Source organism: Beta vulgaris, chromosome 3 (genome assembly GCF_026745355.1).
Source record: "Beta vulgaris subsp. vulgaris cultivar EL10 chromosome 3, EL10.2, whole genome shotgun sequence".
Taxonomy (NCBI): Eukaryota; Viridiplantae; Streptophyta; class Magnoliopsida; order Caryophyllales; family Amaranthaceae; genus Beta; species Beta vulgaris.
This window is the reverse complement of record NC_079204.1, coordinates 1,224,306-1,242,664: the sequence shown is the minus strand read 5'-3', so window position 1 is coordinate 1,242,664 and position 18,359 is coordinate 1,224,306. Positions and strand designations below refer to the sequence as shown.

Here is an 18,359-nt window from a genome sequence, read left to right as displayed (position 1 = left end):
AAACATCTCAGAAATTTTGGTCATTATATAATCATCTGAAAACATTGTTAAACATTGCCCCAAAATTACTTAAAATTGCCCTAACTCCACTCTAAAAGTACCATTATACCTTTATCATATCTTTTTTTGATTTTTTTACTCCACCTTAACTCCTCCTCTAATTTATATTCTCTCTCATCTTCAGCATCACCACCGACAAACACAAAATTCCAACCAGCTTAAAATTCCGACAAGGTGAATTTTTTTAACGACTTCCATGGGGCCAACGTGTGCAGGGCCTGCAGGCTACACGTTAGCCGCATGAAATTCGTTAAAAAAATATATATACCTTGCCGGGAAAAAAATTACGTCGTCGGAAGACATTGTTATCATCGGTGGTGATCGTCGGTGGGTTGGAGGTAGCGATTGGTGGTTAGTGATTATAAGTGGTAGTGGAGAGAGAGTTGTAAAAGCAACCAAGGGTATAATGGTACATTTACATGATAGTTGGGACAATTTTAAGTAATTTCAAGGCGATAAATAGTAAGTTCAGAATACTATCATGGCACTTCCCTTGTTCACATGAAGAACCTAAGGCCGTGTTTGGTTATATAAATAAATTGTCAGAAGCTATCAAATTATGGAAGCTACACTTCCTTACAGAGCATCAAATCTAAGGACATAGGCAAACTTCCATTTATCTGACTTACACAAAAATGTTCAATAAGTATATGATAGAGCAACCGGTGAACATAGGATAACAACAAGATTATAATCCTTAATTCAATAATAACATGAACTGAATGAGACAGCCAGTTGGTTATGATTTAAATTATGCAGTACACTTTCACAATAACTAAACTGATGCATGTAACAACACAATCATACATTCTTCAGAAAGGAAACTACGATATTACTAACTATCCTGACTCGAACTCGGTTCCGCCTCTTTTACCTTTTGTTATGAGTTATAAATACCTTTTATTTGTTTAATTTTTGACATAGACTTAATAAACAGTGACTACAGAATACTAGTACAGAAGGCTATTAACTTACAGGGGTAAGAGTTTGCGACTTCACGTGCATACGATGCCTACTCCAGAACCCCGTAGCTATACTTGCAAGCGGAAGCAATTAAGATTATCAAAGTTTGTGTCTTCTCTTTAAGAGAGACTATTCATTCTGAAAGAAGCTACTCATAAAAGTTCCTGACTTGAAGAACTCTACTCCTCATCCGCGTTCTTTCCAGGGGTGCTTCGCATCAGAAGATTCACAATTAAACAGATCCTTGCCTTTTGATGATACAGAATAAGTATGTGGGACACACAATGAAGAACTACTGCTTGTTGCCTGTCTCTTAGCTGATGATGAATCAGCTGTAGAGCACAGGTCTGCTTCACGAACACTTATTGCTTCAGTATTGCCGTTGCAAGCCTTCACATTAGGTTCAGGTGTTCCATCTTCTATGCTGACTCTTGGTCTCTTCCCATTTGGCGAAACATTGTTGTTCAAATTTTGCATTGAGGGAACACGTTGATCACGGGATGATGCTGAAACGCAAGTTGGATTTTCCTTCAAGATGACCTTTGGAATAGATGATTTTCTGAAATTTTCAGAATTATCGACTACAACTTCACTGTTTCCGTTTGTTTCTGCAGCTCCTGCCTTGCCTTGCATTAGACAAATTGCCTCAATTAGCTTTTCTTGAGCCTTTTCTATGTCAATGATTGGTTTTGAATAATTGAATCCCAGTTCCACTCCTGCCGATTTAAGAACTGAAGCAGGTGCATCCCAAGGATGATGAATCCACTCGGTTGGCATTCTTGCCAGTTCTGGCAGCCACTGGCGGATATAATCCCCTTCTGGGTCATATTTAGAACCTTGAAGCTGAAATAAACAGAACGGAGAACAGTAGATTTTAGAAAACGAATCCCAAGAAGAAACAGAGAGAAACCCAACAAAAAAGACAAAGTAAAGGAAAAAGTATTACTCCCTCCGTGCCTAAAAAATAGGCCAAATGCCCACATCCGATTGCGATCAATAAGGAATTCAGGTAAAAGACCAAAATATGCATCACGGTTTTAATTCTAACATCTCCACTATAACGAATATCAATATAGCGTCTATATTTTAATTCATACAAGAAGGATATCAATCAGTATTACGAGGAGCGAGATTCGGAAACTTCAAGTTGCTAGCCCATCAACTTCAGAGAAATGATCGACCTATTATTTGGGCCGAACTACAATAGAAATACGCAGTCTAATTTGGCATGAAGCTAGTAGCATCTATCTACATACATAAAATGCATATACCTATCATTAACACAGCACACTAGAATCAATTATGTAAAGAAGATGAGTCATGAAAACAAAAGAATAAAAAAAATGTAACACGGGGCACAGCTAATGTACCTCTGGGTCATCAAGGCGGTGAAGATCATGACCATCCGGCAAGCTCCCAGAGATATACTGCCAACCTAGAATATCACACTCTAAATCCGCATCCAAAAGTGTATCCCAAAAGTATTTCATTCCCCATCTCCAAGGAAGCAGCAGAACTTTGACACAGAAAGTTGCAACTATCACTCTCATCCTGTTGTGTGTCCACCCAGTTGCCCAAAGCTCTCTCATACCTGCATCAACCAACGGATACCCGGTTTGACCCTGTCTCCAAGCTTTGAAAAGTGCCTGATCGGAATTCCAAGGGAAATACTTCAAGTTACTCAGCAAGGGTCTTTCATGGGTGAAAGGGAAGTTAAAACAAAGGTATCGAGAATATTCTCTGAATCCGATAGCCCTAAGAAACATTTTTGCACTTTCTAAACCACAACTATTCCCTTCATTTGCCCACAACAGCTGTTTCATTTGCACAGAATGGAATACTTTTCTTACACTCAGCTCCCCAAAATGAAGATAAGGGGACAACAGCGATGTTGAATTCCCTCCAACCTTTACCCGGTTCTTTGAATACTCCAGTAGCTGTTGCTCGACAAACTCTGCAAGGGCTTTATTAGCATTGGTCCAACCTGGGGTCCATGCTCTTCGTAGCAAAGCGTTGCTTGGTTTTTCTGATTCATTCTCAAGACCCAATTCCTCAATTGAAAACCTCTTAACAGATCCTGTCAGACAACACGATAGGCACTCCAATCAATTGCTCTCTTAATTAATAATATTCTTTTAACTTCTTGGTTGACTAACAAAATTACTTCGATACAACACAACTCTATCATGTTCTCTGGCATGGTGTCACCTCTCAAATAAAATAAGTCGCGTGCCAGTCACCTGACCTTTTTTACGTGAGAGGGCACATGGTGACCTCGTAGCACCTAAGTAATAGCAGAAACAAAGGAAGAAAACAAGAAAATGAGTACATGATACTAATATGCACCTGCAGCTGGGACAAGGCGCCATGGGGTAGGAAGTGAAGCTGGATCTAACTGCATGCTTAGGCACTTGTCCCAAAAAGGAGCAAATGTTGTAAAAGCATGTCCTTTTTCATCATACACCTCCCATGGTTCATACAACAAATCTCCATTGTAGCTATGGACAGCAATGTTCTGCTCGCCAAGTTTTTGCTTGATGTTATGATCACGAACAAGAGAGACAGGATCTGCAAGAAACACGCAAATTCAGGAACTAAGTATAAGCCAACGCTAACAAGGACAGAGAGCCTATTACTCTTCATTTTCAGCACAAACCAACCATCTCTTCCAATTTCTAAATATATGTAACAGGTTCTACGAAGAATAAATAGACAAGCAGATTCCTGCATCTTTTCTCGTATTTCTGTACCACAACATGACTGCTTCCTTTCCGTCTCTACCTTACAAGAGAGCTTGATATTAAGATTATCAAGCAATCCCTAGCGTCTCATACACTAAGCTCACTGCTCTGGCACAAGCCATTAATTCATGGGATAACTTTGATAATGTCTGCTGATAGCTAAATCTTGGTTAAGGTATGCTGATAGCCAAATCACGGTTATGGCTACAAGAATTTCTAATGTAGATAGTTTTAACCACTTCAATCATCACAACTCTGTCATTGTCTGAATACCCTGGAAAACTTATTGTTTATTTCTCATAGTGTTAAGGGAGTCTTATATGGTAGTATGCATAACTTCCTTTGCTTAAGGCTTGCTAAATACAAACACTTGAAGTCCAATTTGAACTCTAACAGGTAATTATGCTACTAATTAAGCACTTTTTGGTACTACTAGTACTACAAAACATTATATTGGGACTCATAATGCTTATTTGGTACCATTAACATATGTTACAGTCTGAAAAACGGATTCTAACTGTTAGTGATTAAAGGCTTTCTCATATAGTTCTTGTTAGATTTGCAAGCATAATCCTAAATCCTACTAGTATATATTGACTAAACACAATCCTTAAAACAACCTGCACACTGTAACAAAAACAAGAAGAAAAGTAAAAGATACATGCATCATACGCATTTTAAGCGGAATTTAGAAATCGAAACTCACCATAAAGTCGATTAAACACGACTTTAGTCGCTCCAGTGGCATTTATACATTCGAACATGGCATCAAGAGTATTCTCCGCCTTAATTAACACCAGTTCGACTCCTAGTGACCTCAATGACTGATCCAAATGGACTAGGGATTCCTTCAACCACCACCTCGAAACTCGGCCAGGGTAGAATTGCCCTTCTTCCTTAGGACACCATATGAATACAGGAAAGATACTACCATCTCTGGCTGCTGCAGCCAAAGCAGGATTGTCTTCAATCCTTAAATCTCTTCTAAACCAAACAATAGTCTTAGAGTTGCTTCCCATTTTCTAATACCAAATCCAGTAATGATTTACATACAAATTCCTACTTCCATCAGCTAGTTACTCCAACAAATCTTTACTTAAATAGTTAAGTATCCCAGCTGCTTAAAGATGGCTCAAAAATTTCCCCCAAATTGTTTTTAAATCAGAATAAGATCTAGGGTAAGAGAGCTTAAATTAGCATTAAAAACAAGCCAAAAGCAATCAACTCTGACCAAAATTATGCAAAGAAAATGGAAGTTTCTTTTTTTGATCAAAACTAAAGCTTTCTAACTATTCACTTGCTTAATTATTGCAGAATTCCAACACAACCCAAACAAAATCATCAAACAAAAATCAACCAAAAAAACTAAGCAAAAACAGAACAATTCTCTATTCCAAAATGAAACTTAAAGTTCATCATGAACCCATCAACTAAATTCCCTAACTTAGACAAACCCACTTTTTCTAAATGAAAAATCAAAAACCCCAGAAATCACATACTAATTATATAACAACCCAGAATTGTTAGACTAAGAATCAAAACATAAAACGCAAACCTTTCAATAATAAGCTTCAAGAATTGATAAAACAATTAAGAAGAGAGAGTAAAAAGCTACGTATCTAAAGAGGAAAGTGAAGATCTGACTCCAGGATCTATGTGAAAGAAGTAATGACAAAAGTAACAGAGTCATACCCAATTAGGATAGAATAAATTAGTAATTTTTGACAGTGATGATGATGTTAACATGGACTGTAAATTATTTTATGTAGAGAGTGGTGCATGTGGCCATTTTTTTTTTTTACCAGTATAATGTCTATTTGTGTACTATCTTATCTATTGATCATTGTTTTCATTTGTCCATGAACTCATGAATGCTCTCCCATTCAAGATTTGGATATTCTCGTATCTTTTTGATGGCCTTTGTAAGTTTATATGTCGGCAAAAAGGATTTTGAGGTAAATAAGTTCTTTTCTTTTTTACCGAAATGATTGGAGATTGTTAAACGCCGTATTAATTTTTTTTTTAAATCGCTCTAAATTGCAATTAGAAATACAATTTTACCCTTAATTTTATCTTTCATCCTCACCGTCACTATCTACTGAACCCCGCCACTACCTAACCACCACCACCGAAATCATGCAAACCACCAAAGAAACCAAAAAATATTTGCTCCTCCACCACCGGAACGTCCGGTCAGGACCTTCTAACCATGGTGGAAACGTCGAACGTTTCGGTGGTGGAGGAGCGAAATTTTTTTTGGTTTTGTTGGCTTGCTCATGGGGGTTGCAGGGGTGGGGGCTGCTGGTAGGGGTGGAGCCTGGAGGGAGGGAGGGTGGGGTGGGGGCTGCTGGTGGGTGGTGGAGGCGGTGGCTGTGGGAATGGAGGTGGTGGCAGAAGGTGGTGGTTTGGGAAAAGAAAAGAAAAAAAAGGGAAGGGTAAAGTTGAAAATGTTTGTTAGAATCGAGGCGATTTTAAAAAGTTTTGAGGAAATGCTTAACATTTCAAGATTCTTTTTGGATATAGACTATAGCTTTTTTTAATTAAAATCCATTCAATCATATAATATGTGCAATATAAGTCAACACTAACAAATACTTCCTCCGTTTTTTTATAAATGCTACATTTCCCTTAAATGGAAATGTCACAATAGATGCTACATACCATAAATGGATTCCTTTTCACCATAAAAATCTTAAAATACTATTAAAAAGTTGGTGGTCCCCCACCTTCTCTTTTAAAATACTCATACTTTTCCCTTAACAAATGTTTTTTTATTCAAAAAGTAGTGGTCCCCTACTTTCTCTCTCTACCTTTCTTAAAAAAACCCCACTTTCTCTATGTAGCAAGAATAAAAACACGGAGGAAGTACATATTAAATGGACATAAATACAATTGTAGTATGGCAAAATCACAATCATTGACAAGATCTAATAAATAAAGTATTGACATCTATTGCAACCCTACACAAATTCTACTAAGCCAATACCATTGGGATTGGAGGTGATGTCGATACCGTTAAGCCACCTGATGCTCAATGTAATTGTAGATGAAATTTAATTTTAAGTCAATGCAATATCATTCTTAGTAATATTTCTATTGTTTTTTATTTTTATATTGTAATTGTAAGATTTATCTGTTACTATATCTTTCTCTAAATATATAAGAATATATATTGTATAATGCTCTAGATTTGTCGTACCATCTATTTTTAAAATATCAATTTTTAATTCTTACAAATATATACTATATGATTAAAGATGCACATTAAAATCGAGTTGAATAAGACATTATGTCAAATGGGATGTCTTGTTAATTTTTAACTTGGTTATAATCTTTTCAATTGTTACCTGTACTCCAAAATTTTTTTTTCATAACATATGTTGAGAGGTAATAAGTTTTATATATATAATGATGATTTAAAATATTACACGCATCCTTCAAGGTGGGTCACTTACAATAATTTTACTTATTGTACGGACCCTCATCTATACAAATACTTCCTCCGTTTCTAAATAAGTGCAACACTTCTTGTTTTCACGTTTGCCAATGCATTATTTTATCCATTAATATCTTCAATTATCAATAAGTAAAAATTATAAAAAGTTGATATTAAAAAAATTCACATTCAGACGAATCTAACAAGATCCACATGACTATGTTTTTCCTAAAATGTAAATCATCAAAGCTAATTAAAGTTTAAACTGTGAATAGTAAACACTATGCAAATGTTGCACTTATTTAGAAACGGATGAAGTATATTAAAAGGCGTGCGAAAACAAGAAACTGTGCCATGTGGCGCTCTTCCTAAAGAGTTTTAGTTCATGTAATCCATGTACAATAAAAGAACTAAGAAATTGCATAAATCCAATTGTATTATTATCATAAAGTATTATATTAATAAATGAATTTTTTTCTTACCCGAAACATAGCCTGAATCTAATAACTAGTTTATCTCTTCAAAATATGTGAACCTCTAAATAAAAACACTAGTAGAATTCCAAAATTTTAGGATATCAGACGAGGAGTCTCACAAAATTATAGTATTTGAAATTGAGGAAGAAGGATCATTAATCCATTGTCATATTTGTCAATATGTGCAGTTAATGCAACATGCCTAAGAAACCTCATTACTCTCAATGGTAATTTTTTGGATTATCTTGCCATTTACTTTTTTTTTATTCTTCTCTATCAACTCCTTTCCCTACCTAGGTAGCCAACTATTAGATGATACATCATCATCTAACCTTCTAAATCGATTTTCAAAATCATGAGATCACTCCGAAAAGAAACCCCAATAGTTGAGATTAGACCTGGTTATTGGACGGGTTGGATCAAGGTCAGTGCGGGTCGGGTTATAAGAGGGTCACCTCATAAAGGATCGGTAACAGGTCGGGCCAAATGAATAGTGGATCGATAGCGGGTCGATAATAGGCGAGCCGGCAAACGAACAAGAAAAACAAGGAACAGAGAGAGCCAAAAGTAAGTTTAAATGAATGTGAATCCGGATATGTAATTGTGTTTACAAAATCTATTTTATACGAGGAACTGGATGACTAAATTGGGGAAGTATAGATTTTATGAAAACAACATCCAGTTTCTATATATAAGGAACAAATTCTCCTGATCATATAAGTTCAACCATTCTATAATTAATGAATGAACACATATCAATATATCATTCAACAATTTGCAAAGAGACCAATACATAAAGATACAAGATTACAATAGACATAACCATACAGATATATAGAGTATAGTAACCTGAGATTACAACATTCATTTATCAGGGAAGCATAGTAGTAAGTAGTAAGTAGTAACAAGTGACCGAAATCCCCTTGAGTTAAAGAGCTACTCCATCAGCCTCCCCAGATTTCCAAGTAGTTTATTGACCAAACTAGGAAGCTATATGCATCGTTGTTTCACAATACACGCAAATACGCAATTACTTTGCGTTACTTTAGAAACCGAAAAAAAAAGGCCCTTTATCAGTGAGATTGATCACTTAGCTCGTTCTTGAAGAGCCTCAAGATCCACTTCAGTTGGATCAGTGGCCTGAATCTCATAATGGATTCCTTCCAGCTCCCTCCTGAAGCTGTCCTTTGATGTTGCGTAGAGCATCTTAGAGCGGATGCGGGACACTGATGGAGACCTAGTATACAATATAATTATATCATTGACGATCGAAATCACATTAGAGATTAAGGACATGTTATGCATGCCATTTGGTATGTTCATCAGGAAAATTTACTTGTACTACATAGGGATTTTTTACAGCAAATTATAATGAGTGGGGAAAGAGGAGACAATAGCAGCTCAATAAGAGTGTTCATCTTAAGTTCCAACAAGTACAAATAAATTAAAATAACTTATAAATAAGCTTCAATAAGTTACAATTAATTCTAATAAGCGCACATAAAGCACAAATAAGTTCAACTAAGTTCCAATAGGCTCGAATAAGTTCACCAAAAAAAAATAAGGTGAAGAGAACGCATCGTAACTCTAAACGAATGGATATAATAGCAAAGAAAAAAATGTTTAAAACCTCATCCTCCTAGAAATCAGAGTTGCATATACTATATTACATTGGAAAACATACATTCATGAGATGGTATTCATAGTGGATTATGCTTTTGTATCTCCCGAAATTGAGTAATGGAGGTTGGACTCACAGTCCGCACAACTATTATAGGATAAATTATGAGAAGATATTACGAGGCGAAGCATCTAAATCAAGTCCATGTCTCTACTTTATCCAACTTTCCCCCTTCTTTTCAAGTGAGCCATGAGGATGGTCACAGGCTTAGTTTATATAGATAGGCAGACAACTATACTACACTCAGCACAAAGTATACATGAAGCATTGAACAAAAAGGGCTAAGAGGCATTATTATAATCAAAAATTGAATCATAAAGTAATTCATGTCCCTTGGGAATTGGGATGCAGAGATTAGGTTATACTACAAGCTGACAACAAGAGCCGTCATCGAAGTAACTCAGTGATGCACTCAAACAGCTGGGTTCGAAACTTGCATATTTAGACATGCAACAAGTTTACAAGCCCTGCTCCACAGACCAAGAAACAAGTTTGAAATCAACTAGGACATAGATGTGCAAATTGCAAAATACTAACCATGCGATGAAAAAGATTTTGCTCTTTTGGCAGTTTTCAGCATTCACAAAGTCATAATCATAAACTGCATAGCGACAATCGCTCTCGGGTAATGATGCAAGAAAATCATCATAACTTTCTGCTGGTCCTCCAGTCTTCTCCACAGATACTTCCTTCTTCTTCTCATCAATCTTGAACACCACATAACGGTGCACCTTCTTCCTCTGCAATTCCGTAAATATGGTTTTGCATTGCTCAGCAACTCCTATACCGGATTGAGCATTCCTCTGCATCCAACAACAATTCCGATGATTCTTATTCTCAAACTACTTGAGACAAGGCAAAAAGTCGCATAATAAGCAGTAAAGTCATTTGAGCAATCTTCAATCTTAAAAGCAAGCGCACCACACGATGTGCAAGAAACATGCATAGTGGACTATGAAGAATATGGATAAGATTTGGATTACAATATTACCTGCAACCAGCTGTTTGGTAGGGCTAATACTAGTATATGTCTATGACAGTCTATGTAATGCTAAGAGTTGTCAATTTCCACATATACCTCAATTTCATTAATTTCCATTACCTTCATTTCCTAAGTGGTAATGGAGATTTATCATGTACGAAGAAAGATACATATATAGGGATGCAGTTTCATTACCATGGAGTATGGACATTGTCATAGGAATTTCTTACAAAATCACACATAATATCATTAACGTTACTGTCATTTTATTACTAGATATGTAACAAGCCTAATATAGAATAACAAAATAAGAAGCAATGGATACAGCGAACAAGATAATATCATCGATATTACCATCATTTGTTTCTGCAAATCAAACAAGCCTAATATAGAAAAACAAAATAAGAACCAGCCGAGACAGCGAACATCAACAGTTCTGAACAGCAAGGGCGTTTAGAAGGCCAAGAAACACATCTTCTTAAAAACAAGAGTTACTGAGGTAATTTGTCTTCTGTATATTGCAAAACGGTAGAACGCCAACCTTAAAAGCTGCTGAATGCAATACTTATACGACGTTTAATTATGAACCAAAAGGAATTGCAATCTTTTCATTTCCCTTCTTCCTGTCCATCACAACATAATTGCTATCTTTCCATTGCTCTTTCCTTCCATTTTCAGCAAAAATCCTCAATTACTACCAATTCAATACGTCACCTTGTGACTTAAATCACTTATTTTTTCGTAAAAAGTCACAACTTACAATATGATCAAATGCTTTACGGATTCCGGTGGATTTTTCGTGATTTGTTCATGTTACCTCTTAAGGATGGTGGATTTTTTAAGTATATTTTGAATTCTAAAGCCACTCCAGTAGTTTTAGAAACTGTGTGCAAAATGTAAGTCAAAACTTTTTGGGAAAGATTACAAGCTTTCTACTTTATGTACAGAACATTCAACTTCAACTGTATCAAGATTTATTGAGTAAACAATTTACAAACTTTCTACTTTATGTACAACACATTCAGTGATTCAACTTCAAGTGTATTAAGATTTGTTAAGAGTGTAGATGATCTCAAAATCTTCAATGACATATTTCAGTGGCTGCAAATTACAATTCTCCCAAAAGTAAAAACAAAAAGGTCATAAATTCACAATCAAATACCCATTTCAACCACATGCAAATCAAGAAGAAATATAAAAACTTTATGTATCAAAATCAATCATACAAAAAATATAACAACAAAGATAACAATTCATTAGACAACTGATTCATGATCAAACATCCCAGCAACAACCCAACAAAATAAAACCAAAATCAGACCAAATTTATGTTGTTACAGCTAAAACAGCAATGATCAAATCACAAAATTTAAACATGCAGAGCAAAATATATAAGTAAAATTAAAAACCCAGATAAAAAAATGAAAATTTTTAAATGGGCAAAGTAAGATTACCCCTCTGAAGGCCATAGTTGCGTAGTTTTGCAGCGAGAAGAGGTAATGACACTACAAAATTTGAAATTTTGAGGGAAAGAGAGAGAATAATTAGAGAAATAGTGAAGAGAAACACAGAAAAGTGGAGTGAAAAGTAGCCGCCCAAGAAAAAAAAAGTTAAGAGGGTATGGGTTGGCAACAATTTGATTGAAAGAAGGGAATATGATTCTTGCAGATGGGGACTACTGAGAGTGATGAGTGAAATCTGTTTGAGTTTTGAATTGATAGCCTTTGTTTTGAAGTTTAGTGTATGGGTGTGCATCGATCCAAAATCGGACTCGTTGGATTGGTGGATTGGAATCTGAAATTTTTTGATTTGGTCTGATTTTGAGCCGGTTGGATCGAAATTGTATTTTTTATTCAAAAAAAATCTTTTTTGCTAAGTTTTAAACATATTACTTCCTCCGTTTCTTTTTACTCGCTACACTTTCCATTAGGGGAAGTTTCACATTACTTGCTACACTTCTTTTTTGGGAAATAAACTCTCTTTATCTCTCTCCTCCCACATGAGTCCCTTTTCTTTTTACTCTCTACCTCTCTCTTCTCCAAAAATTGCCTAGGAGTCCGTGAAATGAGAAGTGCAGCGAGTAAAAAAAAAACGAATGAAGTAATAAATTCAATAGATTAAAAACTAATAATACTAGAAACAATAATCTTAAATGCAATAAAGATGAGGTTTTAACTTTCTAACTTTTAAACTTTTTTTTTTAACCTTCAAACCTATTTTTACAAAAAATATAAAAAAACCAATCCGGCCATTCCGGACCGGAAAATTCCGAGTTTGTATCGGACCGGACAGGATAGGAAACCCGGAATCCCAAGTTTTCATGGACCGGAGACCGGACCAAAAAAAATCGATTCGGTACCGTTCCAAAACTGCACACACTTACTTGCAACTTACTCAACTCGAAATTGACCCAAACATCGATTCAAAAGAATTAAGTTTTTTAACACGACTTGGGACTCGAACCGTAGACCTTCTCGTTAAAACAGATCAAACATAATTCTCAAAATGATTTGAACTATTTCAAAGACCCAACAAAGAGAATTAGGTTTTTAGCACGACTTTGGGTGTGTTCTCCTCAACTTTTTAAATTATTTTATGAGTTTTCCTTAAATTTTATGTACTTTCTTAATTTTTCTCAATGTTTATAACTTTTTAAAACCGCTCTCTATTTTGTCCTAACTTTCTTTCTTTCTGAACTCTTCTTTTATTTTTCTATAGAATTTTTTTATGAAAACAAGAAAAAATCGATTAAAGAAAACATACCTTGTAACCCATATTCGAAATAGTCAAACTTGAACAATTCAAAATTAAAGCGAGTTAAAGTTCAACGAAATTGGAACTCAATCCAGCTAACTGTTTTTTCAAGGTTAACTAGTGTTATTAGACCTGGGCTATTCCCCGGGTAAGAAAAAATTTCATTTATTAATATAATACTTTATGATGATAACACTAAATACAACTTAGCCTAGTGGTTAAAACTTTAGTATATGTACTTGAACTCGGGATCGAATCCTATACTATGCAATTTCTTAATTTTTTTATTGTACATAAATTACATGAACTAAAACTCCATAAGGAGAGTGCCACGTGACACAATTTCTTATTTTCGCACGCCTTTTAATATATTTGTATAGATAATTAAACTTGCGTTTTGATTTTGAACTTCGGCAAAAAAATTTAATATCATATGTTTGTACTTCAATATTCCCTATTATTATATTTGTGAGATGATATCTAATAATTAGGATAAAGTTCTTATATTAGCTTTAACTGTCAACATGTTATGTCGACTTGAATCGATTGGAATCATCTGGTATTTATGAGTTGTTTTAGTCAATATCATCTATGTAATTGAATTGTACAGGCATACACATCCACAGAAATCATTAGTTAATTGATAATTTTATATGTTGTAATCATGTAAATAATGTGTTTGGAAAAGCTCATGTCCAAAGAAACTGAAAAGGCTCCTTAATACATTGGATCAATTACTTGAAAACAAACATTATGGGTCATATGATCAAGGATTGTCGAATTGATTATTAAATTCACCCAATCTGAATCAAATTGATCCCAATATATTTGAACCAAATTGTTTGGCTAATTCTAATTGTCTAACTTGTGACTATCGAGTATCTAACTTAATTTCTCATTTCTAGGTGCTAGGTATACAATACAAGCACGAAAATTTGAAACTTCATTAACATATACAAAATTCGGGTGTTTTAGGTTGTAAATTATTACTCCTTTTTTTAATCATTCACTTTCGTGTACGCACCTCAAGACCTAGATGACGGTAAGTTTTCTTATAAATTGAGAAGATTCTCTCCAAGTATGAATAGTGTCAAAATTCAAAGTGAGAAAGATAAGAAAAGATGGAGTAGTTTTTCCTTATTTTATTTAATTGTGGGCAAAATTATAGGTAACTTGAGGATTTCCCAAAAGTAGAGGTACTCCGGGTTAGGATTGTGCGAAAACCAAGATCACTCTTGAATTTGGACCAATTAGGTCCCAAAATCCAGGTCCGGTGCTTGGTTTGCGTAAAACCCCGAAATTAGGATTTTCGATCCGGTGTGGGACAATCTTGATTCTTAACTTGTTATATTTCAATTGAAATGTCAAGTTATCTCTCCAACTCTTTGCATCCCTTTCCCATCCTCTATGAGGACTAATCAAATACGAGAAAAACTAAGATCAAGGATAGGTTCGAAGATACTTTATATATGGCTAAGTTTCATTTCCTTCATAAATTAGTTTTGAATAGCTATAAACCTAAACTAGACCTGGATGAAACCTAAATTATCCAGCCCTATCTCGATCCCAGTAATTGAAGAATTTAGGTTTACGGGTCCAACCGATCCAAGTATGAAGTTGTGCATAACCCTACTTTGTAAATTAGTAGCTTTATTTTCTTTTGTTATTGTCAAAAACTACAAATTTGCCATTTTAATACACATTATTCACATCACTATCTATACCAAAAATTGAGAGGAACAAAAAGAAAGTATATAATTGCATTTCATGCTTCAAATTTTGGATGATTCAATCAATTTTTCTTGGGCGAAAGGGGATATCTCAATCGGGAGAGAGAACGGAAAAATCCCATATGACACAATATATATGACAAACCGAACTATATGTCGACACAAGATGCATCTTCCTCTTAACTCTTAAGGACTTTGAAAAGGAACTTTTTGAACAATCGATTCGTACCATGTGCAAGAGTTAATCACTTTTAATACAATGTTATCAAATTTATATATATATAACATTTGTCATTTTTTACACAAAAAAGTATTGGTAATTCTCCATACAACATTTGTCAATTATTATGCGACATTACTTTTCTTTTCAAATAAGTACTTCAAATATTATGAAAAATGTTAGAATTGGCACCCCTCTATATATTTGTGTTTGTCAATGGCTCAATGTACTTATCATATCTCAAATATCTTTTATTGGAATATTAATAAAATGCTAATGAATCAAACAAACATATTGTAATTTTCTGTATATATTAGGAAAAAAAAGTAGAGGATTTTCTCTAATCTCTATCTATATATATATAAAGCTAGAAAAATTTGCCTATGTGTCAAGCTATTACTCATTTCGCCACATGTCATCATTATACTTATTCTCATTTTTTTAGTGCCACGTGTAAAATGGATCAATTACAATCTTATAAATTTGGTAAGTTCACTCACCAAATGGAAGTACTTTACAATCATATTAGTTTGTTTATAATTCCGGCACAGTTGCTAACTAATAATAAACAATGTTAATATTGATATAACTTATCATTTTACATTATCATTTATGTAACTTACCTGTAGTCGTAGATTTTGATTTATAATGTAGACAATTTATTTTGGAGTTGCGGGATTGATAATTTTCACAACTTTTTATATTGCTTAATTATTACTCCAGTAGAGTACATTATTATTAAATATTATTGTAGTATACAATAATTATCTTTACGTGTCATTTGTCTATATTAATAATGTAGGGGTAGCAATAAGTCCGAGTTGGATTAATTTCAAGTTCACCTGATTTCTATTTCGGGTCACTTACCCCTAATCCAAACTTGACTTGATTCTGATTTTAGGTCGAAAATTTGAATTTGAACCCGATCTTTTCGATTTCAGGTTGACCCGAAACCAACCCAAAAATGACCTGATTTTAAATTTAATCATTGCAATAATTCAATCTATTGAGTGAGTCTTGAATTCAAATACCAACTTAATCAAATTTAGAATATTCAAGAAACGAGTTTGGTCTAATACAAGTTAGATAAACATAGGTTGGCATGCCTTGAATTTGACCCCACTTCAAAGTCAGATTATTCGGATTTTTTGAGGTTCAAAAATTCAACCTGAACCTAACCCATTATTTTTTCTGGTCGGGTTCGGCTGACCCATCTTTTTCTTCAGGTTGAAAATTTTAACCCAAATCCGAAATTTTCAGGTTAGATTCAAGACGGGTTATCATATTGGATCAGCTTTAATTTTGACAGCCCTAATGAAAACATTATATCATGAAATATAAATTTATAATTTATAATCTTTCAATTTTAAATGTAGTCATTCCAATAATTTTGGAATTAAAAAAAACTATTTGAGAACTAAAAAAAATCCATGTGCATTATGCACGGGTCCAGATAATCTTAATATAAATTATTTCTCAAATAGTCAAGATGTAAATTATTTTGCAAGTCAATAGTAAACAAATTTTAAAAGCCATCTAATCTTTTATTTCTCATTTATATCTTTCGTAAATTATTTCAATATTTAGTTGTGTATGATCACTTCATGATTCTAATGTAAATATCACAAAATATTCAATTTCTAAATTGAAATATTTTGGGTTTTCATATTTTTTCTTAGATATATGTTATTAATATTAATTATCAGCACATATTTTGCTGACCCGCAAATGAAAATCATGCTATCTAGGGAGAATAGATATTTTTTTAATATGTAACAATATTGATATAAACAATTAGATTCATTGTAAGAAAATTTATGTGAGCTTAAAGCGAGTTTGAACAAGTTTGACCACTAAATGTTACTCAAAGTTAATTAAATTAACCTAAGCAATGTATGTGCTATTAACTTAGTACCATTTAATCATTTATATGGATTATAATAATACTGATTATTATAGATAATTTATATTTCAGTATAGTGCATCGCACGGGTTGTAAGCCAATTTTAGACTATTCTTAATACAATATTATATCATTTTAGATAACAAGCCCATTTAGTTATTTTGTTTAAGGTTAAACCCATTTTAATTTATACGATTCTCATTACAAGATCATAATATCGTGTACGATATTTCTATATTCATTTCTTAGGTATATATTAGAAGAAAAATTTGTACATTACAATATATATTTCATTTATATATTACAATATACATGAAATTTTTTCTATAATAATAATTATGATTAAATGGGTTAAACAGGTAATTCGTTTATCAAATAGGTCGGGTCACGGTTGAGTATTTCAACCCGTTTATTAGATGTTTAGTAAACCCGAACGCAAATCCAACTAAACCTGAACTGATTGCCAGCCCAACTTGGCTGCCTACTCTACTTTTATGTTTATACTATTTCATTACATATTTATATAAATATATATACCATGATTTCAAGGGACGTATTATATAATTTTAAATATATATTGTCATATCAAGAGTTATTAGCAAAAAGGGTTTGATGAACATTAATAACTGATATTTCTATATTCATTTCTTATGTATATATTAGAAGAAAAATTTATACATTACAATATATATAATTTATATATTACAATATACATGAAATTTATTGTCTATTTGATTAGATGAGTTACATGTTATTCTTTTAATAAACTAAATTGTAAAATGTATTTTTTCTTTAATTTTTTTGTTAATTTACATTTACTATACAGTGTAAATTATAATGTCACTACTTTATGTAGGGTTTGCAAAAGCTAACTCAATACGAAATACGACCTGAACCTAACGCAAAATAAGCAGGTTAGGGTTGGAACTTTGACCGATTTTCTAACCCATTGATTAAACAGGTCGGTTGAGGTTGACATTTTCGACTCGAAATTGACATGCTTTGACTTTGCTAACTTACATATATGTAGAAAATTCTCGAAAAATATATTGATAAATCTAAAATTTGGTTAAAAAAGTAAATATTGCTAAAATTGGTCACAATTATTATAAGAAATATTAAACATGCATACTTTCAACAGTGAACTCTCTATACTTTTAAGAAAATAATTATTTTTTTTGTATAATACTAATTATGATTAAATGGATTCAACGGGTAATTCGCTTATCAAATAGGTCGGGTCAGGGTTGAGTATTTCAACCTGTTTATTAGATGTGTAGTAAACCCGAAAGCAAATCCAACCAAACTTGAACTGATTGCCAGCCCAACTTGCATTGCTGGTTGCCTACTCTAATTTTATGTTTATACTATTTCATTACATATTTATATAAATATAGATACACCATGATTTCA

The 18,359-nt window shown here is 33.5% G+C and overlaps 2 protein-coding genes across 2 annotated transcripts; both read right to left on the bottom strand.

Moving 5' to 3' along the window:
• Positions 1 to 737: 737 nt before the first annotated feature.
• On the bottom strand, positions 738 to 5,537 carry LOC104887943 (cryptochrome-1). The gene is made up of 4 exons (XM_010672733.4): positions 4,471 to 5,537; positions 3,370 to 3,591; positions 2,394 to 3,100; positions 738 to 1,866 (listed from the first exon to the last, which is right to left on the bottom strand). Exons 1-4 carry the CDS (start codon positions 4,781 to 4,783, stop codon positions 1,210 to 1,212), a joined length of 1,899 nt encoding a protein of 632 aa, XP_010671035.1. The 5' UTR covers positions 4,784 to 5,537; the 3' UTR covers positions 738 to 1,209.
• A 2,848-nt stretch (positions 5,538 to 8,385) lies between these two features.
• LOC104887942 (actin-depolymerizing factor) lies at positions 8,386 to 12,019 on the bottom strand. Its single transcript, XM_010672732.4, has 3 exons — positions 11,794 to 12,019; positions 9,895 to 10,160; positions 8,386 to 8,913 (listed from the first exon to the last, which is right to left on the bottom strand). The coding sequence occupies exons 1-3, from the start codon at positions 11,806 to 11,808 to the stop codon at positions 8,763 to 8,765; spliced, it is 432 nt and encodes a 143-aa protein (XP_010671034.1). The 5' UTR covers positions 11,809 to 12,019; the 3' UTR covers positions 8,386 to 8,762.
• Between the last annotated feature and the right edge of the window lie 6,340 nt (positions 12,020 to 18,359).